This window comes from Gossypium hirsutum, chromosome D04 (genome assembly GCF_007990345.1).
Source record: "Gossypium hirsutum isolate 1008001.06 chromosome D04, Gossypium_hirsutum_v2.1, whole genome shotgun sequence".
In the NCBI taxonomy this organism is placed as follows: Eukaryota; Viridiplantae; Streptophyta; class Magnoliopsida; order Malvales; family Malvaceae; genus Gossypium; species Gossypium hirsutum.
The window spans coordinates 6,366,873-6,393,711 of record NC_053440.1 but is presented as its reverse complement, the minus strand read 5'-3'; the positions used below and the strand labels follow the sequence as shown (position 1 = coordinate 6,393,711).

Below are 26,839 nucleotides of genomic sequence, written 5' to 3'. Positions count from 1 at the left end.
ACCTGATTCAAAATCAATAACACAAGCACAAAACATGCCTTTAAAAATTTGAATAACTCGCTCAGATTTTCCGTCAGTCTGTGGATGAAAATCTATGCTAAAATTAAGTCACGTACCAAGAGATTCATACAACTGTTTCCAAAATTTGGAAGTAAACCGCGGATCCCGATAAAAAATTATCGACATAGGAACACTGTGTAATTTCACAATTTCTTAGATATAAACTTCAGCAAGCTTTTGAAGTGACCAATTTGTCCTGATTTTAATCAAATGAGTTGATTTCGTAAGTCGATCAACAATCACCCAAGTAGCATTTTTCTTACTTGCCGATAAAGGTAACCCTGTTAGGAAATCCCATGGGCGTGTGCTTTGGCCGTGTGTCCCTTGCAACTTTAAAATTCAAAACAGAATGCTTAGGTATTTTCACACGAGCAAAGACACGGGTGTGTGTCTGAGCCATGTGTGGCACACGGCCTAGCACACGGGCGTGTGACTTGGCCGTGTGACCCCTGCACCTTAATATTGCAAGTCAGTATGTTCACATGGCCTAAGACACGGGCGTGCCTCTTGGCCGTGTGAGCCACACGGCCTGGTCACATGGGCGTGTCCCTTATTGCTTTGAAAAAGTTTAATGTTTTCAGAAAAATTTTCTGAGTACCTGGTTTAGTCCCAATTTGTTTCTAACATATATCTTGGGTTCATATAAGGGACAATATGTTTGATTTATGACATGTATGTTAAATAATATGTAATGTCTATTTTTGATCTGAAAAGTTCGGTAATGCTCTGTAACCTTGTTCTGACTACGTATAAGGGTTAAGGGTGTTACATGTATTTTTCAAACAAATTGGTTTAATAATAATATCCATTAATTACATTAATATCCTTTTTATATTGTCCTCAATGTTTTTTACACGCAAAAAAAGGAAGCAAATATGGATTTATTGGTTATCTAACGTTTAACTAGTACGAAACAATATTGTGTGGTTGGATCGTAATATGAAAAGACAACTTATATTAGTAAATGAACCTAAACATGTCCTAAGTCTAATTAGAAATGATAAAACTTATTGAAAGACTAATATGCCATATATTAAGTCCAATTGAGGAGATGCATTGTCTTGAATATTGGAGCGGATGACTTCTAGAAGATAGAGACTAGATGTGGCTGACTGGACTGACAATACATCAGACATGATCCAAGGAGAATAAGTCCTAGGACCATATATGAATTTATTCACTTGTGACATTCACAATGTGACATACCTTAATCCTGAGTGGATGATGGACTATGTATGCATGATTCGTATACTTTAAAGTAAGTAAAAGCTTGAGTTCAAATAGATAAGGAACCGAAAGTTGGTGCATTGAGTATACAACTACAGCAGTATGTAGCATAATTCACAATAGTGGAAGTCATAGCCCAATTAATGGGTAAATGATATCTTCTCATTAGTATTACATGATAGATGAAAAATAAATGTGGTCATGAGTCATTTGTCTTTGTGATAAATGAATTGATTACTATTTGATAGTAATTGAATTTTCATGAAGAAAGATGTAATGGTTACTGTGAGATAAAATAGGATTATATTGGGAGAGGATGCGATGAAGGGATGAGGGAGACGTGCGATGTTGGGAGGAAAAAATGTAGAAACCATTTTGCTTTTTACCAATCATCTTGACTTGTCCATAGCAAAGGTTAATGTAACAGCCCGATTTTTGGGTCTAGTCGGAATAGTGGTTTTGGGACCACAAATCCGACGAGGAAAATTTTATTTTTATGGTCTACAATTTCACAGAATGATTTCGTGAAAATTTCGTTCGAAAATTTCGACGTTTGAGCACTCAATTTATTTAAAAAGTCTAAATTTATATGTAATACCCCGAAAATTTTTACAGTAAGATATTATCTTTGATATAGTAAGGAAATAAAGTGACAGAAAGGAGAATTTTGAGTTATGACAACATTGGGAAGTATATTATAACATATTAATTAAAGAAAGGATTAAATTGCAAAAGTGAGAAAAGTTTTGTTATCCAAGAGTAAATACTCAAAATTTGAGGGGTTAAAGTGTAAATATCAAAAAGTTGAAGGACCAATAGTGTAAATATTTTAAGGGTGGAATAATCTAGAAACTAAGGAAAATGGATGAATTGAGACCAAATTGAATAGATCAAGAATTATGGGGGACTAAATCGTAATTTTACTAAATTAAGTGATGACTCAATGATGAAATTTTAAAAGATCTAAAGGGCAAAATGGTCAATTAGAAGAAAGAAAAATCTAGAAAATAATGATGATGTTGGAGATAAAAGTAATGATGATGTTGGAGATATTTTAGATTAAATAAATAAATAAATATTAGTTTATTAATATTTTAATTTGATTTTTAAATGATATTTTATCATTTTATTATTTTATTTAGTATATATATATATGGAAGAAAATATGAAGAATCATCTTCCTTTCCCATGCATTTCACGTTAGAAGAGGAGAGAAGAAAGAAAGTTTTGCTTTCTTTACAAATTGGTCATTCCACCAAAAAATTACCATTTTCACCTAGAAATCAAAAGAATTTCCGTAGCTACCAAGAGAGAAAAATGTTAAGGAGACTATGGAGAGTTAGAATATGAAGTTAGATTTAAGAAATAGAAGCTGGAGGAGAGAGAAAATCAAGTTAAAGATTGAAATCAATAGCACAAGGTAATAACATCAAGATTCCAATATACTTTTGAGTTTGATATTATTGAAAATGTAGGAAATTAATGTTAATGTAGAGTTTCATTATATAAGGTTCTATATTCTTGTTATGCTAGTAAAGGGAAATAAGAGAAAGTGATGGAAAATATTGAAGAGAAAGGAAAGGAAGGTGTTATAAATTTTGTTATCAACATTTTATACTAAAACAGTTTTGGACAGCAGCAGTAAGTTAAATTTGAAAAATCACCATAAATAGTGGAAATTTAATTAGAGGATGAAAAAATATAGAATTAAAACTTATTGAGTCTAGTTTCTCATAGAAGAAACGGTGTATGTAAAGGAATTGTAAATCATGAGATATAATGAATTTTGTGAGACAAGGTCAGAATGAATTCTAGTTCCCCTGTTCTGACTTGGAAAAATCATTAAAAATTGTATAAAAATAATTATGAGTTATAATTTATATATTTAAAATAATTAATGATATATTTTCAATAGAAACAAACAGGGACATCATCTGAATTCTATACAAAGAGATAATTAATTTTTAGTGAAGAGGGGTCGAGACTGTCGAACAGTGAAATAAAGGAAACTTTAGAGAATAAACTGTAATTAGTGGATGAACCAAAAATTCTGAAAATTTTATGGTAAGAAGATATGTGAGTTTAGTTTCAGGGAAAATTAACAGATCTTAATTTTGAGCTCTGTAGCTCTAGATATAAATAAATTAGTGACTCTGAGTCAGACACACATCTTGAATTTACATAAAGGAAAATAGTGATAGTATGGATAATGTTGATTAAATGTGTTATACACATTAAGGATGAGGAATGGAGAGGAGGTCGAGGAAAAATTGGAAAATATATGAATGATTTGTGTGTAATTGGTAATACGCTTGATTATAATTGATACACGATGAAATAGAAATGATGCATATATTTGTGCAATATTGGTCATGGTTTAAGCTCATGTGGGAAAATAAAGTTCATAGTACGTGTGTATGGTATATTTGGTATATGATTTGGCATGGAGTAATGTCATGAATGAGTATTGAATTAACACATGTTGGTAAGTTTGATACATGAATAAATATTGTGATCTTGAAAGGGGTGGTAAGGTTTAAATTATGAAATCTTTAGTGAAATAGTTTATTATGTGATTATTTCCTAAAAGAATTATGTTTCAATGCACTAGCTTGCGACTATGGTTGAACTAGATGTTTATGTCTTGTGTGATATGCATAGGAAACGGGTGTGGAAAGGTAATGAAATATAGTAAGTTCATATGGTTGAACTTTTATGATTAATTGTTAATGTGGGAATGATATAATGTATCAATTCGTATATTGTTGTTGAATTATGATTATGGTAAAAATGAGAAAAAGATGAGATATTTAGTTCAATTTAAGGGATACGCAGGATTGAGTACATACGTTCGGTAACCAGTGATGAATTGACGAATAAGTCCATGGTGGATTCATGGAAAAGTGTAAAACGTAGGCATGGTATTTTAGTGAAGAAAACCATACTGAGTTGTGAAAAGTATGTATGGTATTTCGATAAAGAAAACCATACTGAGTTGTGAAAAGTATGTATGGTATTTCGATAAAGAAAACCATACTGAGTTGTGAAAAGTAGGTATGGTATTTCGATAAAGAAAACCATACTAAGTTGTGAAAAGTAGGTATGGTGTTTTAGTGAAGAAAACCATATTGAATTGTGAAAAGTAGGTATGGTGTTTCAGTGAAGAAAACCATACTGAGTTGTGAAAAGTAGGAATGGTATTTCCGTGAAGAAAACCATACTAAGTTATAACAATGTGAAATATTCAAGCAAATCATGGCACCGGGCAAACGATGTACTCAAAACCGTAAGACGATCCTTAATTTGACAGGTATTTGTAAGTGCAATTGAAGCTAAATGTCGGAATATAAGTTGACATCTGATATTGAGCTCGATTGGATAGATTCACTGTTTGAGATTGTGGTTGGCAGGAAGTGTTACATTATATATATTGTGAAGAATTATAAAAGCATGTTAATAATTTGAAAGTTTTAATTATTAATGAAATTTTATAACTCGGTTCAATACGTTTACAGTGTATGTGTTCTGGTAATGTCTTGTACCTTATTCTAGTGTCGAATACGGGTAAGGGGTGTTACAGTTAAGAAGAATACAAAAATAAGGGTAAAAAGAAACAAAATAGTTTAATGTATATAAATGGAAATTAAATTGAAATTAAAATCAGATACATGAAACACATTAGTAAATTGAGCTGATAGAAATAAAGTGTAAGAACCAGTATGTTTATTAGGAACGAACTTTCCAGTGGGCAATTGAACCAAAGAAGGATGTGAAGCACATGAAACAAGATTATCAAGATAATGAGCATGAGATATCATATGGTTTGTTGCCCCAGATCCAAAATCCATCGAAAGGAACATGATGTAGTAACCATACCTGCCATGTGTGCTTCTACTCCTAAAAAGGATAGACTCATTCCCAAGTAAGTCAATATCTACTGATACTATACATGAGTGAAGATAGGTGTTGTCCGTGAAGCAATGGACGGTGCAACATTCTCAACAAAACCATCAATTGTGAAAACATTAGTAGCAGCAGATGCCTGATATTTTTTCTTTGTAAACTTAAAGTCAGGAGGAAACCAAATAAGTTTCTAACAAAACTCTTGTTTTATGACCTTTAATCTTACAATGGTAACAAATCCCATTAAATTGTTTCTTCTAAGATCCTTGCTGCACATTCGAAGAATACAACATTGTAGGCTCAAGGCAATCGTACTAACTCAATTATAAAAGTCAAATAATGTATAGCTTAATTGTACAAGTTGAATAATGCCAATATATTGGAGACTTAGTTATTGTTTTATGTACAAGAGATAAAGAACACTAATCTGTTCATGAAAGGAACTTGATATGTTAGTAAAATCAGTTTAGAAAATAGTGTTTTCAAGCATGATAGAAGTTTAAATTTTTTCTTAAAATCGATCCCGTGTGATATTTATAATAATAAACTACAATTTAAATTATATTTGTGCTTTTGTGTGAAGGCAAACTAAGTCATTTCCCAACCTTTAACCGATTGATCTTCTCTACTACCCTTAACTCCGTATTTCTTTGATTGTGGACTCAAAGAAATTGAAAAAGTGCACAGAATGAAAAATTTGTTTAACTTTCAGTAGGAAACTTAATTCTCTATATAGACCAGTAACTAAGAGTATTCTTGTGAAAATTAAATTTATTCTTAAAATAAATTACCATTATTTTTCGAAAAAATATCGGTACTCAAAAAGTAAATGTCAGCTGGTTAACTCATAGTTCCTATTTATAGAGGAATAGTACAAGGGTTTTGTTCGAAAAATGTCTAATTAAATAATAATATTTTAATAGAAAATATAAGTTCTGGCAACGTCATGCCCTAATATATACTAGAGTTTGTTGCTTCTTGTATTTGATTTCATATACTCATTTGATAATTGATTTTGGAAATCAATGACTTTCTTATTATAAATAGATTTCATATACTCATTTGATATTTGATTTTGAAATATAATTAAATCACCCCTTAAAACTATAAAATATTAAAAATAGACATTGGGTTCTCCTAAATATGTATGTGCCTTGTTTACATCGTTCATATGGAGTAACATGTATATATATAGACATTGGGGTATGCCACTCAAAAGTGTTTGTTTACATTGTTCATAGTACATTCACGTAGAGTAGCATGTATAAAATTCAAAATATGATAATATATAGACAAGGCAACTATGGTTTAAGTTATGTTTATGCAGTAGGGTAGGATGCTTGCATTGCAAAGCCACAAAGGCCTTCCTTTGCTTCCACATCTCTTTGCATCCTAATGTAGCCTTCTTCACCCCAGTTATTGCCCCAAGAGTTCTTCACCAACCAATACTTAGTCCCACCATCCTCTCAATATCCAACAGTCGTCACTCCGTGGTCCAGATCAGTGCCACAACTTCCCGTAAACACACCACCCGAGTAGAACTGGAAGTCGAACCCCCCAGCATCGATGGCAATAGAAACAGGTTGGTTGGCAACGGCCTTCTGTAATGCATCTTCACTATTGGCAGGCACATCTTCAAACCCATTTATCTTAGCCGCATGGTTGGCTTCTTCGTTGGTATTGCATGTGCCATCGACTCCCTTGTAGGGGTAAATGGATTCGGTTGTTAGGCCTTTGTTCTTCTCGATGAATTGGAATGCATCGTCCATTAGACCACCTTCGCAGCCTTGATCCTCACCCTTGGTGTCACAGTCCACCAGTTCCTGCTCGAACAAGGAAATTAACTTTCCTGTTGTCAGCTTAGTAACCCCTTCCATGGCTGCCACGGCCGAGAATGCCCAACAGCATCCTATATATCAGCATCGTATGATCGAGACACACACATAGTTAGAACACAACACAGAAAAAGAACAAAGCATAGTAATATTTTAGTAATGCTTTGGAGAACCAGAAATTAGAGCAGACCGCATTGGCCTTGGTCCTTGATAGGTGTAACAGCTCCTTTCTTTCTCCAATCCACGGTAGAAGGCAATGCGGTGGCGTTCTCGTATTTGAAAGTGGTAGCCGTGTTGGAACACATATGGCCCTTGAACCCATTTCGAGAAGCAGTGAACTCTTGGTTGGTTAGATCTGCAAATTGGTTCACACCGAGCTTGTACGGCTTGTTGTTGGTAGCATTGAAAGAGTCGATGCGTAACACATTTTGTTTGAAAATCTGGAAACGCTTTTGCCTCTCTTTGGTGTCCTTGTAAACTCGTCCGAATTGGACCATCCATTGTTGATGCCTCTCGTTTATGGATGCATCTTCAAGAGCAACGCAGGATGCGACTTCACATACACCCAATGTGAAGATTAGTAAGGCCAAACAAGTGAAATGATGATGCAGCTGGTTTTTGGAAGCCATGGTGGAAGAAGAGTTTGCGATGAAATAGAAAATGAAGAGGCACACCAAATGTGATGAATTCCTAGACTGATATATAGTCCAATTCTTTCCCTATCTTGGCTTTCTGCTGCGTGCCCTGCAAAGTCTTGTTTTTGATAATTGTTTTGATAAATAATTAGAAAAATGATAAGACACCTACTGTGATGTATTCTTAATTTGGAAACTATATAGTCCAAAGTCCAAATTGTTGCGATGCATATTTGAGGTGGTTTCAGGACACATATCTTGTCTATGTGCTTGCCCTTCAACATCCTATGATACAGACCCATTGTCAGCATTGTTTGATAAATTAATCTAAATCAAGTGCAGTTTATTTGGTGGCTTAATTTGTAGTTTATCGTATGAGAAAATAGAATGTCGGTAATGAAAATATATCGCAAAGAAAAGAGAAATAAAAATAAAGAACACACAGAAATGTTACGTGGAAATCATTTCGGAAAAAAAATCACGGGTAGAGGAGAAGAAAATTCACTATGTCGAATTTGAATGATTACAAGAGGAGTTTCGACTACTTCTATTTATAGGTTAAAAAACCTAATTGTAATCAAAGTCAAATATATTATGCTAATAAATGCTAAATATATTATACTCATAAATACTAAATCTTTTAGAAATAAGATATATTTTGTTTAACTTGACTTGCAAGCAATCTATTAGAATTTGGGTCACATAACTCTAACAATCTCCGCATTGACATGAATTCTCAACGAACAAGTTTTTCACCTCTTCCATAAAACCTCTTAAGGGTTTAACTTCAACAATGAACGCCAACCAAGTCTAAGCAATGCTCAAACTTGGTTATAAGAAGTGACTTAGTCATCATATCTGCAGGATTTTCATGAGTACTAATTTTGCTCAGAACAATATCACCAGGAGTAATAATATCACAAACAAAACGATACCGAACATTAATGTGTTTTGTTCTCTCATGAAACATTTGATCTTTTGTAAAGAGGATGGCACTCTGACTGTCACAAAATACTTTACTGATTTGAAGGTCTTCATTGAGTTCACTAAAGAGTCCCTTCAACCAAATAACTTCTTTACAAGCCTCAGTAATTGCCATGTACTAAGCTTCAGTGGTAGACAAAGCGACTGTAGTTTGCAAAGTGGCTTTCCAACTGATTGCACAACCTCCGATTGTAAAGGCACAACCTGTAAGAGATATTCTTCTATCAAGGTCTCCAGCAAAATCAGCATCAACATACCCAATGACTCCATCTCTAGTTCTTCCAAACTGTAAGCAAACATCAGTAGTACCTCATAAGTATCTTAAAATCCACTAAATTGCTTTCCAATATTCTTTACCGGGATTCGCAATGTATCTGGTAACTGCACTAATTGCATATGATAAATTTGGACATGAACAAACCATAGCATACATGAGAGATCCCACTGCACTAGAGTATGGAACATGTGACATGTACTCAATCTCATCATCTGATTATGGAGACAAAGCTGATGAAAGTCTGAAATGGGCTGCTAAAGGAGTACTAACAGACTTAGTACTCTGCATATTGAACCTGCAAAGAACTTTCTCAATGTACCCCTTCTGACTTAGGTACAATTTACTTGCTTTTCTATCTCTAAGAATCTCCATACCAAGTATCTTCTTTGTTGGTCCCAAATCTTTCATCTTAAATTCTTCATTTAGCTAGGCTTTGACTTTTGTTATCTCTCATTTATCTTTTGCTGCTATCAACATGTCATCAACATAAAGGAGTAGATACACAAAAGAACTATTATTGTTTTTCTTAAAGTAAACACAACTGTCAAAACTACTTCTTTTGAAATAATAAGAAGTCATAAAGGAATCAAACCTCTTGTACCACTGTTTTGGTGACTGTTTCAAACCGTAAAGAGACTTTTTCAGCAAGGAAACATAGTCCTCATTTTTTGAGATTGTAAAAACCTTTGGTTGTTGCATGTAAATATCCTCCTCAAGTTCTCCATGAAAAAATATAGTTTTACATCTAACTGCTCAAGTTCCAAATCATACATGACCACAATACCAAGCAATGCTCGAATTAGACTATGCTTTACAACTGGGGAGAACACATTTGTGAAGTCTACTCTTGGAATTTGACTGTAACCCTTTGTAACAAGCCTTGCTTTATATCTAGGTTCTTCAACTTCTAGAGTCCCTTCATTCTTTTTAAACACCTATTTACAACGAATAGCTTTTTACTTTTAGGAAGTTTCACAAGAACCTATGTTCTGTTTTTGTAGAGTGATTCAATCTCCTCTTGCATAGCAAACATCCACTTTTTTGAGTCTTCATAGCTAACCACCTCAAAATAATTAGATGGCTCTTGGTTTGCATCTATATCTTCAGCCAAATTTAAAGCATAAGTAACTAGATTAACCTCAGCATACTTCTTTGGAGGTTTAATTTTTCTTCTAGTTCTATTTTTGGCGATAAATTATTGTGGTAAAGAAGCAACTATATTCTAAATTTTTGTACTGGCTTAAAGAGTGGACTCTGTTGTAGATTCTAGATTAATCTGATGCTCCACCTGATTTTGATTTTCTTTATTGGAAGAGTCTTTAAGAGATAAGTTCGGTAGCATAGCAGTTTCATCAAAAACAACATCTCTGCTAATCACAACTTTTCTATTTTCAGAACACCATAACTTATACCTTTTTACACTAGCTTTATAACCAAGAAAAACACATTTAATGGATCTCGGTTCCAATTTTCCATTATCAACATGAGCATATGCAGGACACTCAAAGATCTTTTAATCAGAATAGTCAGCAGGATTACGAGACCATACCTCTTGTGGAGTCTTTTTCTCAATGGCAACGGATGGATATTGGTTAATCAAAAAACATGCAGTAGAGGCTGCTTTGGCCCAAAACGACTTTGGTAAGTTGCCATTTGACAACATACATCGAATCTTCTCCATGAACATTCTGTTCATTCGTTCTGCAACACCATTTTACAGTGGAGTATGAAAAACTGTCAAGTGTCTCACTATCCCTTCTGACTTGCACAGTTTATTAAACTCATCAGAACAGAACTCTAAGTCATTGTCTGTGCGAAGGTATTTTATTTTTTTCCCGTTTGTTTTTTAATCATAGTTTTCCAAGACTTAAATGTGAAAATACATAGCTTTTCTGCTTCAGGAAGAACGCCCAAGCTTTTCTTGAAAAATCATAAATAAAAGTTAACATATAATTAGTTCCACCTCTCGAAGGCACTCTGGATGCACAGATTCGAATGAAAATACTCCAATGTTCCTTTCATGTTATGGATTCCTCTAGTGAATCGAACTCTCTTTTGCTTCCCAAAAACATAGTGTTACAAAACTTTAGTTTGCAAATTCCTTATCCATCAAGAAGTCCTCTTTTACTCAATTCTACCATGCCATTTTCACTCATATGCCCTAAACACATATGCCAAAGTTTAGTAATATCATTATCTGAAAAGGAAGAGGAAGCGACAGTTGTATCACTAGTAACAATAGTACCCTGCAAAACATATAACTTGTCAGTTTTCTCTACCTTTTCATCACAACGAGGAACCTTTGAAAATCTTCAAAACCTCACCTTTCAACTGTGTATCTGTACCCTTTTGAATCAAGAGTACTCAACAAAATTAAATTTCTCTTCAATTCTAGGACATGTCGCACGTCACTAAGTGTTCTTACAACTCCGTCAAACATCTTAAATTTAATCGTTTCAACAGCTAGAATTTTACATGAATCATTATTTTCCATCAAAGCAACACCTTCAGACATTATTTCGTAAGTTGTAAACCAATCTTGATTGAGGCTCATGTGAAAGGTGCAGCCCGAATCAAGGATCCACTCCTTGCTCACTTTAGAACTGTTGACAGAAGCGACTAGAAGTTCTCCATCGCTGTAGTCTTCCACAACATCAGCTTCACCAGAATTTTCTGGTTGTTTTCCCTTTTGATTTGCAGCCTCCTTTTTGATCTTGTTCTATAGCTTATATCACTCAGATTTAATGTGCCCTTTCTTCTTGCAGAAGTTACAAGTCTTACCTCTATTTGAAGGCTTCAATCTACCCTTAGATTTACCGCGAGGATTCCGTTCCTGTGTCCTTCCACAATTATCATCAGAATTTCGTTCTTATCTCCCATGAACAATGAGACTTTCTCTCTTAGAGTCAAGTTTAACCACAAGATGCTTCATCTTATCATACGAGGTCAAAGAATCATAAACCTCATCAATTGTAAGAGACTCGCGGCTATATAAAATCATGTCTCTAAAGGTTGAATAAGACGGGGGCAACGGATAAAGTAGAATCAACCCTAGATCTTCCTTATCATACTGAACCTCCATGACCTCCAAGTTTGAGAGAATTTCTTTAAACACTGTTATGTGTTCGTGCACAGACGCACCTTCCTCCAAGTGATGAGCATAAAGACACTACTTCATATGCAACTTGCTGGTTAGAGTTTTTGACATACATATTTGTTCTAGCCTCTTCCATAATACAACGATGGTTTTCTCCTTCATCACATCCTACAAAATTTCGTTAGACAAATACAGATGTAATTGTGTTAACGCCTTTCGATCCTTATGCTTCTTCTCTTTATCTGTTAATGTCGAAGGAATCTTATCTATCTCTAATAAGGCATCTTCTAGATCCATCTACGCAAGAACTGCTTGCATCTTAATCTGCCACAACGTAAATATGGTGTTGCGATCTAACAGCGAAATTTCATACTTCAAAGACGCCATTACCATTATCGAGATGAACAAATTGGAAGCTTTGATACCAATTTGAGGAAATAGAACATCGATAATGACAGTATATCACAAAGAAAAGGGAAATAAAAATAAAGAACACAGAGATTTTTTAAGTGGAAACCCTTTCGAAAAAAAACCACGCGCAGAGGAGAAGAAAATTATCCTCGTTAGCAATGAAGTACATGTAGGATCCTATGTAGGTTACCACATTAGTACCATTAAAATTTCAACAGTTCAGCCAGTTTTTCAATAAAAATTGAGTAATTTGATTAAAATTTGAAAGTTGAAGGCCAAAGTGGTCTTAAAAATATTAGGGCCAAAGTTAAAAAATGAGTAAATATTAAGGGCTAAATTTTTTATTATGTCTGTTTAAAATAGTGGATTACGTTTAATTGTTGTCATCAATTTTGTTGTGCAAAAAAAAAAAAAAACAAAAATTGTTGCTAGTCCTATCAATTATATCGTTAGTTGCGACTCACTTCGCAACTAGATGCACTACACCAAAAGAGGGCTTTAGCGGTATTTTTTGTGGCGTTTGTAGGTAAAACGCCTCTAAAAATCAGGCATTCGCGGCGTTAATCCTAAAACGCCGGTAAAGATCCCGCAATAGCGGCACTTCTAGGAAAACGCCGCAAAAGAGCATCATTAGTGGCGTTTTTAAACAAAAACGCCGTAATAAATCTGACAAAACGCATCGTTTAATATTCCGGAATAGTGGTAGTAGCGGCGCATTATAAAAACGCCACTATAGAGCACAATTAGCGGCGTTTGTCTGTAAGCGCCGCAAAAATGTTAAACAATACGCAGTGTACAATATTGAGGTATAGTAGAATTAGTGGCGCTTCTGTAAAAACGCCGTTGAAACACAGAATTAGCGGCGCTATAGTACAAGCGCCACAAAATATGTGAATCAAAACGCAGCGTTTGGAAATAAGGCATAGAGCCAATAGTGGCGCTTGTGTAAAAAGCCGCTATAGCCCGCTATTAGCGGCGCGTAAACGAAAAACGCCGGAACTTTTGAAACCTAAACGCAACGTTTTGTCTTGAGCTATAGCGCCTTTAGCGGCGCTTAGCTGAAAATGCCGCTATATATCAGCTTTTCGTGGCGCTATTCCTGAATCGCCGCAAATATTTTGAACAAAACGCATCGTTCGGGTTTGACGTATAAAGGCATTAGTGGTGCTTACCAGAAAACGCCGCTATATCCCATAAATAGTGGCATTTAACTAACAAACGTCGAAAAATTTTAAACCGAAACTCAACGTTTCGTCTTGAGCTATAGCGCCTTTAGTGGCGCTTACCCATAAACGCTGCTATAGATCAGCTTTTAGTGGCGCTTCTTCTTAAGCGCCGCAAAAAATTTGACCAAAACGTATCGTTTCGGCTTCACGTATAGATTCATTAGCGGCACTTATTTGGAAACGCTACTATAGAGTAACTTTTAGTGGCGTTTTATATTAAAAACGACGCAAGAAACTTAATTTATTTTTCCATTATTTTAGGATTTATTTTTGCTATAGAGTTTTAGGGTTTATGGTATAAATACTATTTTTTATTTTGGGCTAGGGATTGAAGGTTTGATGTTCAAGGTTTAAAGATATATATACTACTATTTGAAAACTAATTAAAGAATAACATTTTAATTTTACTGGGATCCATGCCACGTTGTAACACACCTATATTAAATAATTAAATAATATAAAATATATGTTCTGTACTAAACTAACACATTGGCCACCCGAATTTCCAAAGATATGGTTTAGGATTATGGTTTATGACTTACGATTTAGACTTTATGGGTTTGGCCAACTTTAGGGTTTAGAGTTTATGATTTGGTGGTTGTTGTTTGTGGTTTACGAGTTTAATGTTTATGGTTAATTTAGGGTTTAAGATCTACGGTTAATGTCTACGATATATTGTGGTTTGGATTTTGTGGTTAGGTGGTTTGGTGTTTAATGGTTAATTGGTGGGTTTAGGGTTTAAGTTTTACGGTTTGGGGTTTGGGGTTTAGGGTTAAGGGTTTATAGTTTGGGGTTTAGGATTTATAATCAATTAAGGCTTACAGTATAGTGGTTTATAGTTTGGGGTTTGCTGGTTACGGATACATAATATGGTTGATATGATTTTAGGGTTTCAGATTGGGGCTAGCTTTTAACAATTAATTAAGCGCTTTTGTGTTTAATCTTGGATATTCTATATTAATATAAATGAAAATAATATAAATATAAATTAATATTTTAAAAAAAATATCAAAATGGGTTAAATCCAAAAATATAATACTTGATTCGTTATGTATTTGTATAATAATAAATAAGAACTAGAAAAGCAAAAGAAAAAATTATAACAATTTAGTCTAAAATATTAAAATTTAATTACGTATATAAAAGTAAACTTTTAGTAGTGTACAAATGTTTTAATAATTAATAAATTTTTATTATTATTGTATTATCATTGTCAAAAGTAATTAAAAGATACAATTAATAAAAGATACAATTAAGAAATAAATAAATAAATAAATAAAAGATGTGAGATTTAGCGCAAAAAGTTATTAAATATTTGGTGAAAACGGTGTAGTTTTGTTTGAGAATTGAACGGCTTTTGCGGCGCAAGTGTAGAAACGCCACTAAAGGTTGGATTTAGCGGCGCTATGTGGAAAACGCCGCAAAATTTCCGATTTTAAATAAACGGTGTCGTTTTATCTGCCACATTAACAGCATTAGTGGGAACCTGCCGAAGCCTTATGGCAATTCCAAGACAAGATAGATCGGTACCATGCGGAGGACGCTACGAGGGCGTCGCTAGAATCGGTGGGGGAGAATATCATTGGTTATGTATGGGGGCCCGCAACCATGACACATTCGTGTGATCCATCAAGTGGGAAGGTGGTCATTTGACCCGATCGGACTGACCCATTGCTTGAAGAGATTGAAGGCCCATCTACAAGCTTGTCACATATAGAAACATAATCTTCGAGGATATGCAATCGTAGATATGATATGTAATCTTAGAAGATATGATTTACTAATCTTAGAGATTTGATTTGTAGATACTTTTCAATCTTAGCCGTTGATGTACTTGATCTGTACCGTTGGATTTGGGGAGGCTCTACTATAAATAGAGGCCTCTCGCCTCATTGTAAATCACTTGAGTTTTGAAAAGCAATAAGAATTCTTGAGAGTATTCATTCAAACCTCTCTCTCTCTTGTGTTCTTGATATTTTGTGGCTTGTTCTTATTTCATTCTTCGTTCATCTTTGTTTGGCTTTGAGTTGCTTTCGTTTGTGTTGGTTTTAAAGTGGAATTCTATTGAATCCTCATATTGTGGGAGTTAGGCTGACTTAGGCGTTTTAGAAGCAAGAAACTGCCTAAGGCTGCACGGATTGTGAGGCGAAAATTCTAAGTCCGTGATAATAGCTGAAACATAGATAATTAAAGTTCCAACAATTCCCCCTTTGACATTTTTAAAAAACAAAAGCACATTTTAGATAATTAAAGTCCCAACATCATTAATGTTGTAACTTATGAGGCAGTGCATTTTTATTTTATAAAAAATTCACATAATAATAATTTAAAATTTGAAGATTTTTTTAAAAAAGGGTTCATAATTTTTTTTCGAAAAATTATCCTCGTTAGCAATGAAGTACATGTAGGCTCCTATGTAGGTTACCACATCAATACCATTAAAATTTTAACAGTTCCGCCAGTTTTTCAATAAAAATGAGTAATTTGACTAAAATTTGAAGGTTGAGGGCTAAAGTGGCCTTAAAAATATTAGGGTCAAATTTACAAAATGAGTAAATATTAAGGGCTAAATTTTTTATTATGTATATTTAAAATAATAGCTTCTGTTTAATTGTTGTCATCAATTTTATTGTGCAAAAAAAAAAACAATTAATGCTGCTAATCTTGTCAGTTATACTGTTAGTTGCGGCTCACTTTGCAACTAGATGTTGTGCAACTTATTTATTTTGCCGGCATATTTTGACTCGATTATCTTGATTATCTTTATGCATCTTTCTAAGGATATTAAGCATAAATTTTTGAGATTATGATTGATGAAGAGAGTTGGTAAAGCCAAATTATTTTAAAGGAGTCCTAGTATAATCTTTTTCTTTTTAAACAAATACCACATCGAACAAGTTTAAGTGAAGAAGATATCTTTCAATTTATTTCATGCGTTAATAAGGAAGTCAAATTGGGGTCCAATTTCAATGTTTCAAGGCAACCATACTAACTCAAATGCTTATAAATTGGGGACTTAGTTATTGTTTTATGTACAAGAGAGCACTAATATGTTCATGAAAGGAACTTATTTTTGTTAATAAAAAAAGTTTAGAAAACAGTGGTTTTAGGCGTAATGGAAGTTTTTTCTTAAAATCGAGCCCTTATCATATATATAATAAAATACAACTAAAATTATATTTTTTCTTTGTGCGAAGGCAATCTAATAAGTGCATAGAATGAAAACTTTGTTTTACTTTCAGTAGGAAATTTAATTCTCTATATAGACCGATAACTATGAGTATTCTTGCGAAACTTGAATTTATTCTTAAAATAAATTGCTACTATTTTTTAATAGAATATCGATGCTCAAAAAGTGTATATCAATAGGTTAACTCATAGTTCCTATTTATAGAGAAATAGTACAAGGGTTTTGTTTGATTAATGTCTAATTAAATAATAATGTTTTAATAGAAAATAAAAATTCTACTTAAAATAGAACTAAGGGGGCGACATCATGCCCTAGTATACACTAGGGTTTATTGCCTCTTGCATTTGATTTCATATAATCATTTGATTTCATTTACATTCTTATCCTAAATATATTTCATATATATTTGATTTTGGAATATAATTAAGTCAACCCTTAAAATTATTAGACTATTTTTAATAGACATTGGGGTTCTCCTTAATTGTGTATGCTATATTTACATCGTTCATATGGAGTAACATCTATATATATAGACAATGGGGTATGCCAATCAAAGTGTCTGTTTACATTGTTCATAGTACAATCACGTAGAGTAGCATGTGTGAAATTCATAATATAAGCATTTATAGAAACGGCAACTATGGTTTAAGTTCTGTTTATGCAGTAGGGTAGGATGCTTGCATTGCAATGCCACAAAGGCCTTCCTTTGCTTCCACATCTCTTTGCATCCTAATGTAGCCTTCTTCACCCCAGCTACTGCCCCAAGAGTTCTTCACCAACCAATACTTAGTCCCACCATCCTCTCCATATCCAACAGCCGTCACTCCGTGGTCCAGATCGGTGCCACAACTTCCCGTAAACACACCACCCGAGTAGAACTGGAAGTCGAACCCCCCGGCATCGATGGCAACTGAAACGGGTTGGTTGGCAACGGCCTTCTGCAATGCATCTTCCCTATTGGCAGGCACATCTTCAAACCCACTTATCTTAGCCGCATGGTTGGCTTCTTCGTTGGTATTGCATGTGCCATCGACTCCCTTGTAGGGGTAAATGGATTCGGTTGTTAGGCCTTTGTTCTTCTCGATGAATTGGAATGCATCGTCCATTAGACCACCTTCGCAGCCTTGATCCTCACCCTTGGTGTCACAGTCCACCAGTTCCTGCTCGGACAAGGAAATTAACTTTCCTGTTGTCAGCTTAGTAACCCCTTCCATGGCTGCCACGGCCGAGAACGCCCAACAGCATCCTATATATCAGCATCACATGATCGAGACACACAGATAGTTAGAACACAACACAGACAAAGAGGAACGCATAGTAATATTTTAGTAATGTTTCTGGGAACAAGAAATTAGAGCAGACCGCATTGGCCTTGGTCCTTGATAGGTGTAACAGCTCCTTTCTTTCTCCAATCCACGGTAGAAGGCAATGCGGTGGCGTTCTCGTATTTGAAAGTGGTAGCCGTGTTGGAACACATATGGCCCTTGAACCCATTTCGAGAAGCAGTGAACTCTTGGTTGGTTAGATCTGCAAATTGGTTCACACCGAGCTTGTACGGCTTGTTGTTGGCAGCATTGAAAGAGTCGATGCGTGCCACATTTTGTTTGAAAATCTGGAAACGCTTTTGCCTCTCGTTGGTGTCCTTGTAAACTCGTCCGAATTGGACCATCCATTGTTGATGCCTCTCGTACATGGATGCATCTTCAAGAGCAGCGCGGGATGTGGCTTCACATACACCCAATATGAAGATTAGTAAGGCCAAACAAGTGAAATGATGATGCAGCTGGTTTTTGGAAGCCATGGTGCAGGAAGAGTTTGCGATGAAATAGAAAAATGAAGAGGCACACCAAATGTGATGAATTCCTAGACATATTTATATAGTCCTATTTTTTCTCCATCTATTCTTGGCTATCTGCTGCGTGATGAAGACCCAATATGAGAATTGTTTTCATAAATTAAAATGAACCAGCTTTTAAGTTGATCTGGAAGACTTATAGTTTATCGTATTATTGATAAATTGGAAAAATGGAAAGGCACGCTAACTGTGAGGAATTAACTATCCTTGGTGTCACTATCAAACAAAGAACCAAAAACCAATTTTTCGAGTAGGCAATGGACACCCTTTCTCATGAATTGAAATAAATTAGCTTTTTCGGTTTTTCTAACAATGTTACTTACACATCCGTAGATATACCAGAAACCTATGCTCCCATCCCTCTATGTATGTGCTTATAATTTAATTAATTGAAGTCTTAAATGGTTTGGGCAATGAAAGGGACTTAGGCGAGGAAGGACTTCGGAGAAGAGGGAGTGTACTAAACACCTATGGATTGCGTAATAATATAGTGTCCATTTGGAGATAAAAAGGAGAGGTCCAAGTGCGTGAAGGATGGGAATAGAAACACCAAGGACTTCGTAGCTAGAGCTAGAAATAACTGTATTCATAGGCTTAGAATTAATGTTGTTAGGTGAATGACAGGGTATGTATTCGGTTAACAATTTTACTTTTTCCTTTCCAAAAAGTGAGAGCGGGTGTTGCTAGTATGAATTGGTCTAGACGAATGCCGAAATATGTAGATGGTAAGATTTTAGTTCAAATATATGGGCAAATTTAAGTCTCAAATTAGATGACTCAACTTAAAGTAATTAAGATATTTAATTTTCATTCTTTTTTCATTTATTCGGTTACTTGATGGACATACCAGAGTAAAAGTTGATTTTGATCTTCCTTCTACCTATTACAGTTAAACATAAAACTAGTAGTTTATTTATAGTATGAGATCGACACCTTCTCCAAGTAACCAGGGATATATATGAACATATAAAATAAAAGAATTGTCCACACAAAATCTCCATTTTGATTTTTCGAAACAAAGCCTTAAACTCCAAGCAAATTCAAATCATCATTGGCTCCAAGTAATACTAAGTCAAAAGACTTTAAAGAAGAAGGATAAATTTGCTGCCCATTAAAAAAATATTTCATTTCTCTTCAAATTCTACAAAGGGATAAAAATAAATAACCTGCATAAATAAAATCAAGTGATGTTCTAACATGGCATGTAGCAACTGAAACATAGATAGTTAAAGTTCAACAATCTCACCTTTTGACATTTTGAAGAAAAAAAAACACACATTTTAGCTAATGATTAAAAAATAACCAACAATAAGAAAATAAGTCTCCCTCTAACTCAGAGTGTAACACCCCATACCCCCGGTCTAGTCGCCGAGCTCGAGTTATAAGATATTACCACTATAAAAGTTAATAATGTTCACTAATCAATCAAACATAGACAAAAAGATCATTTCCATGCTATTCAATTATATCGGGACCTAATTCGAGCTTACGGAACATTTAAAACAAACCAAGAATAATTCTGGATTAACTTGAAACTTTTACAAAAATATAGGTAAATAGTGAAAATATGGGTCACACGACTGTGTGGCCAAGCTGTGTGACAGGGCAGAGACTGTGTGGTGCAGGGACATGGCCATATGGCCAAACCCTGTAGTAGAGCTTAGACCGTGTAGGAGGAGACACACAGCCGTGTCTCCAGGCCATGTAACCAACTGGTTTCGTGTGGACCTAAAATTAGGAAAACTTAAACAGAGCACACACTCGTGTTATAGACCGTGTCAGACAACCTAAAAAGATTTTCTTTGGCTTTTATAGCCGATTTATGTTATTGTTTCTGTTGTTGTTGCTGTTTCTTGCTTGTTTTCTTCTTTGCAGGTGATGGTGCAAGTGGATAGGCGGTGATGGACGCGGATGGGACGTTTGGCGGCGGTGGCAGAAGGCCAAGGGTTAAAGACCCTAGAGGCAGCGCCTAGGGTTTTAGTTTCTGAAACCCTAATTTTTTTTGGAGAAATTGGGCCTTGGGTAGTTGGGCTTCGGGTTTTGGGCTGGTGGGTTAGGCTAGTTGGTTTTTGGGTAGCTGAGGGTTAATGGTAATTGGGCCTTAAGCCCGGGCTAAAATTGGGCTTGTACAGCTGCCCCTCTTTGCTCGTTGTCGGGTAACGAGAACAGAGCAAAGAATAAGAAAGACCAATTTTGCCCGGTCTGGCCGAGTCTTGACTTCTCTTGACGCTTCTCTTCAAGTAGCTTTATTTCAATCTACTATGTCTTGTCACTTCGATCCTCTTCACTACACTTCAGAGAGATCTGACTTGTAGCTTCAATCTTTTTCGCGACAATTTCAGGGGAATGAAATTTGTATCCTCAACCGGCTCCACTTGGAAGATAAGATTCACTGTCTTCGACCTGCTCCACTACTGCTCAGGGAGATATTGTTCGTTGTTTTTCGATCTGCTTCGTTGCCAGTACAGGAAGGCATGATCTGCTATCTTCGATCTACTTCGCTGCCAATATAGGAGGACAAGATCTGTTATCTTCGATCTACTTCGCTGCCAATACAGGAAGACAAGATCTACTATCTTCGATCTACTTCGCTGCCAATACAGGAAGACAAGTCTTGCTATCTTCGATCTACTTCATTGCCAATACACGAAGACAAGATCTGCTATCTTTGATCTGCTTCACTGCCAATACAGGAAGATAAGATCTGCTATATTCGTTGATTTGTTTTCTAGGGAACATGTTTTATATAATGAACCTAATTATACCTAGTGATTAGGATGACATGATTAGAATGAATGAAATGCTCCTAACTAGTCGCATATGAATGACATTTGAATGAACGCAGAATGTCATGAAAATGGTTCCTTAATGTTTGAGTTGTTATTCCTCGTTCTCCAATATGTCAGAATGCCATCTTGCTCGACTGGTAACACTCATTTCTTAATCGAATTACCCCCACTGTAATCTCTAAACTTCAATCTATTGCAATCTTCAAGGTTGAGTCCACTGTAATTTTAGGACACCATTTTCCTCTAACTCGATGATCATTGCTCGTTTGTTCATTGAAGCTTTGTCACTAACACGATATCTTGTTATTTTGTTCCAACAACGTTTGGTCAACAAAATCCTAAAGGATAGTCTGGATTTAGACTTTTTTCTTAGATATTCCAACCTTTAAACTTGGTGTGTTCTAAACAATAGTCTTGTTTCAGGTTCCTATATCATTTAAAACTTCTAGAGTAATATGCAAAACTTCTCTTGTGAAAGTATTATTAGTCCATTAATCATTATTTCAATGCAACATACTTGCGAAAAGATCATAACAACGGATAAAAATAAAATTGATTTGGGAGCATAACTCAAAATGAATAAATTATCAAGAATAAAAGAGGAATTGATTGGGAACATGTATATTGAAATAGAAAGAAGTATGCCAAGAACAACAAATTCAATATACATAGTATGAAGGTTAGGTGCCCTGGATATCGTAGCTTGAACTTCTCTATACAAACTTTCTGAAGACCTTTCCGAGTTTGACATGTGTTTAGGAGATCTATAGTACTTTGTTGATGCCCCAAGATGTCGCATACCCTTCCCTGTTGATTCAGGTATAACAAGATCACCATATGCCCTATTTTGATCAAAATTTAAGCCGCTCTGATCTCTTGATGCCCCAATTTAATCCAAAATTTGAGCCGTCCTTTTCGGGTTTTCAACTCAAATCCCCTTTGGTCTCAAGCCGCCCTTTGCGGGTTTTCACATTGGCCTCTCCCTTTTTTTTTTAAAAAACTCAAAGCGCCCTTTGCAGGTTTCCACATTGGTCCTCTTTCTTCAAGTGAAGTACTTTTTGACTGAATCCGAGTTTACTGGATTTGGCAGGCTTTTACCATCCATCTCGCTCAAGATCAGAGCTCCTCCAGAAAAGGCTTTCTTTACAACATAAGGTCCTTCCTAATTTGGCATCCATTTTCCTCTAAAATCTTTTTGTAGATGAAGGATTTCTTTCAACACCAGGTCTTCTTCATGACATTCTCTGGGACGAATCTTTTTGTTATAGGCTCACATGATTCGTTTCTGATACATCTGATCATAACGAATAGCTTTTAGCCTCTTTTCTTCTACCAGGTTCAGCTTGTCATATCGAGATTGAATCTATTCGGCCTCATCTAGCTTTAGCTCAGCTAACACCCGAAGAGAAGAGAACTCAACTTCAATGGGTAACACTGCCTCCATCCTATAGACTAGAGAAAAAGGTGGTTCCCCAGTAGAAGTCCTAATAGATGTTCGATATGAAAGAAGAGCAAAAGGTAATTTCTCATGCCAGTCTCTGTAGGTTTCAGTCATTTTCCCTACAATCTTCTTGATATTTTTGTTAGCTACCTCCAGTGAACCATTCATTTTTGGGCGATAAGGTGACAAATTATGATGTCTGATTTTGAACTGACTACAAACTTCTGCTATTAAACTGTTGTTCAAATTCAATGCATTGTCAGATATGATCCTTTCGGGCATTTCATATCGACATATGATCTCCTTTTTCAATAACTTGCTGCTGCTGACTTCGTGACATTAGCATATGAAGTAGCTTCCACCCATTTAGTGAAATGGTCAATGACCACAAAAATAAATCGATATCCATTAGAAGCCTTTGGTGATATTGACCCGATAACATCCATTCCCCATATGGAGAAAGGCCGTGGAGAAGTCATAACGTGAAGAGGGGAAGGAGGTGCATGGATTTTGTCACCATAAATTTGGCATTTATGACACTTTCTGGCATAATTAATGCAATCTCCTTCCATGGTGGACCAATAGTACCCAAATCTAATAATCTGTCTGGCCATCGTGAAATCATTGGCATGCGTTCCACAGATGCCTTCATGCACTTCTTCCAAAATTTTCTTGGCTTCCCCAGCATCTACGCACCTTAACAATACTTGATCCTTTCCCTTTTTATACAAAATCTCTCCATCTAGGACATAATCAATGGCCAACCTCCTCAATGTCCTCGTATCATTTTCTGTCGCATGGTCGGGGTACTCACGATTCTTGAGATATCGCAGTATGTCTTGATACCATGGATGGTCATCATTTTCCTCTTCCTCAATACTGTAGCAAGGAGCCGGAGCTTCATAAATGCTGATTTGGATAGGATTCATGTCTTCTGATTTGTTTACTTTGATCATAGAGGCTAGAGTGGCTAAAGCATTAGCCATCTGATTTTCGTTTCGTGGGAGATAACAAAAGGTGACACTGTCAAACTCCTCAATCAATTCTAGAACCAATTTCCGGTAACGAATTAACTTTGGGTCTCTTGTTTCCTACTCCCCTTTGAGCTGGTATATTACCAATGTAGAGTCACCGTATATCTCTAGTGTCTTAATTTTTTGTTTTATGGCTGCCCGGATGCCCATAATGCAAGCTTCATATTCAGCCATGTTATTGGTGCAATCAAAATCCAATTTGCTAATAAAAGGATAATGATCTCCACTAGGGGATACAAGGACTGCCCCAATTCCATTACCTATAGCGTTCGAAGCTCCGTCAAAGTTTAGCTTCCAAGGGTAATTTTCGTGAGAATCCTCTTCAGCGGCTGCCACATACATCAGATCTTCATTCGGGAAGTCAAAATTTAGAGATTCATAGTCTTCTAAAGCTCTGCTAGCCAAAATGTCTGCTATTGCGCTCCCTTTGACGACCTTCTCATTTACGTAAACTATGTCAAACTCGAAGAATAGGATCTACCACCTAGCCATCCTCCCATTCAACGCAGTTGACTCCATCATATACTTTAGAGGGTCTAACTTTGAGATTAACCAAGTCGTATGATAGATCATTATTGCATTAATCTCCGTGTCGTCCAGACCAAGGCGCAACATAACTTTTCAATGGGTGAATATCTCATTTCACAGTCAGTTAATTTTTTACTGAGATAATAAATCACCTTCTCCTTCTTTCCAGTCTCATCATGTTGACCTAACACACATCCCATGGAGTTGTCGAACACTGTTAAATACAGGATTAGTGGTTTATCTGGCCTAGATGGTGACAACACTGGAGTATTGGACAAGTATTGTTTTATCTTGTCAAAAGCCTCATGGCATTCTTTATTCCACACATCTGGATTATGTTTCTTCAGAAGACGGAATATAGGGTCACATTTCTCGGTCAGTTGCGAAATGAACTGAGTAATGTAATTCAATCTTCCTAAGAAACCTCGAACTTCTTTCTGGGTACGTGGTGGAGGCAAATCTGGAATTGCCTTGACTTTATCTGGATCAATTTCAATCCCTTTTTCACTGACTACAAACCCCAGAAGTTTTCCTGACCTAGCTCCAAAGATACATTTGGCTGGATTATGTTTGAGTTGGAACTTTCTTAATCTTAAGAACAACTTTCTTAACACTGGTACGTGTTCTCTTTCCGTCCGGGATTTTGCGATCATGTCTTCAACATATACTTCAATCTTCTTATGCATCATATTGTGGAAGAGGGTCACCAAGGCTTTTTGGTAGGTGGCTCCCGCTTTTTTCAACCCAAATGGCATCACTTTATAACAGAAAGTTCCCCATAAGGTTATGAACGTGGTTTTCTTCATATCTTTAGGATGCATCTTAATTTGGTTATATCTTGAGAAACCATCCATGAAGGAGAATAATGAGTTCCCTGCCATGTTATCCACTAGGGTATCGATGTGAGGCAAGGGAAAATTATCTTTTGGACTAGCCTTATTCAAATCTCTATAATCTACACACATTCGTACATTCCCATCTTTTTTAGGGATGGGTACAATGTTGGCTACCCATTCCGAGTATTTGATCGTTTGTAGGAACCCAGCATCGAATTGCTTTTGAACCTCCTCTTTTATTTTTAGTACAACATCAGACCTCATTCTTTGAAGTTTTTGCTGAACTGGTTTACAATCCTCATTTATAGGAAGACGATGAACTACAATATCGGTACCTAACCCGGGCATATCCTTGTATGACCATACGAAGACGTCTTTGAACTCTCAAAGTAGCTCAATAAAGTCCTATTTTTCCCCTTCAATCATGCATGTTCCAATCTTCACCACATTTCCCTCCTCTAGGGTTACAGTCTCCACCGTTTCCTTGTGAGGTAGGACTTGTTTCTCCACCAGCTCTACCATCCTCAACAAGTCTGGAGATAGGTTACAATCTATGTTATCTTCAAAGTCATGAGATCCCTCTAAACATATATCCTGCTCAAAAAGATTTTCTGATTCCATAGTAGAGCTACTCACATCATTGATATCTGGGGACATGTTATAAGTATCAAAGAATATACAAAGAATGTATGAATTTAAGAATATTTATTTATGGTATGTTTATGAATTAATGAATGAATGATTTGAGAAGAAAATCCAAAAGAATGAAAGAATCCACAATGACTATTAGTGTAAAAGTAATGAAAGAATATTTTCTCAAAATAATTGCAAAGTCATATTCCATTAAAATAACGATGTTCAGACATATGCCCATTTCACAAAAAGTTTTCATTGTATTCTACGCTAAAACAACAAACATGTTTTGAATATTACTCTGAGAAAGTTCTAAAAACTTCAGGTATTTCTTCTACAGTCTAATTATTTAGAACACTCCCTGGTTCATAGGGACAGATATCTAACATAATCCTTTCTTCCTTCGTGTCTTCATGTATGGCATTGATGCTCTCCTCCCTCAGCACACTTTTCTCAGGATGAATGATCCCCCCTGATACAAAGATTTTGGATATGTGGGGAATTATCATTGGCTCCCATTTAACTTCCTCTCCATTTAGGCGTGTCCGTCTCCTTTCTTGCCTTTTTTTCAACTCTTTCCTTCTCTGCTTCATGTTTGGTTTATATCTTAAGCCAAAGCGATCTTGTTTTTCCTTCAGCATTGGAGCCTCAGTTCTTCCTTGGAGATATATCCCTAATCCTCTTCCGGGTAAGGCTTCTTTTCCCACTATCAATTGCAACCTCATCATCGTGGTCTTAGATATTTTCGGCATGAGAATTTTGCCCCCTCAGCAATAAATGTTGCGTTTACAAACTCCAAAGATCGAAAGGAGCATTCAACTGCATCATCATTGGCCTTCACGTAAGGTGCATCATTAGCTACAGTCGCTATGATATCC

At 35.7% G+C, this 26,839-nt stretch overlaps 2 protein-coding genes and 1 pseudogene across 2 annotated transcripts; all 3 read right to left on the bottom strand.

The window, feature by feature from the left end:
• Positions 1 to 6,509: 6,509 nt before the first annotated feature.
• Positions 6,510 to 7,660, bottom strand: LOC107961448 (senescence-specific cysteine protease SAG39-like; annotated as a pseudogene).
• Positions 7,661 to 17,284: 9,624 nt separating this feature from the next.
• LOC107959702 (senescence-specific cysteine protease SAG39) lies at positions 17,285 to 18,754 on the bottom strand. Its single transcript, XM_016895822.2, has 2 exons — positions 18,208 to 18,754; positions 17,285 to 18,091 (listed from the first exon to the last, which is right to left on the bottom strand). The coding sequence occupies exons 1-2, from the start codon at positions 18,644 to 18,646 to the stop codon at positions 17,502 to 17,504; spliced, it is 1,029 nt and encodes a 342-aa protein (XP_016751311.2). The 5' UTR covers positions 18,647 to 18,754; the 3' UTR covers positions 17,285 to 17,501.
• A 4,098-nt stretch (positions 18,755 to 22,852) lies between these two features.
• Positions 22,853 to 25,313, bottom strand: LOC107960941 (uncharacterized). Its single transcript, XM_041091364.1, has 5 exons — positions 24,917 to 25,313; positions 24,645 to 24,820; positions 24,225 to 24,399; positions 23,627 to 23,975; positions 22,853 to 22,973 (listed from the first exon to the last, which is right to left on the bottom strand). The coding sequence occupies exons 1-5, from the start codon at positions 25,311 to 25,313 to the stop codon at positions 22,853 to 22,855; spliced, it is 1,218 nt and encodes a 405-aa protein (XP_040947298.1).
• Positions 25,314 to 26,839: the final 1,526 nt, after the last annotated feature.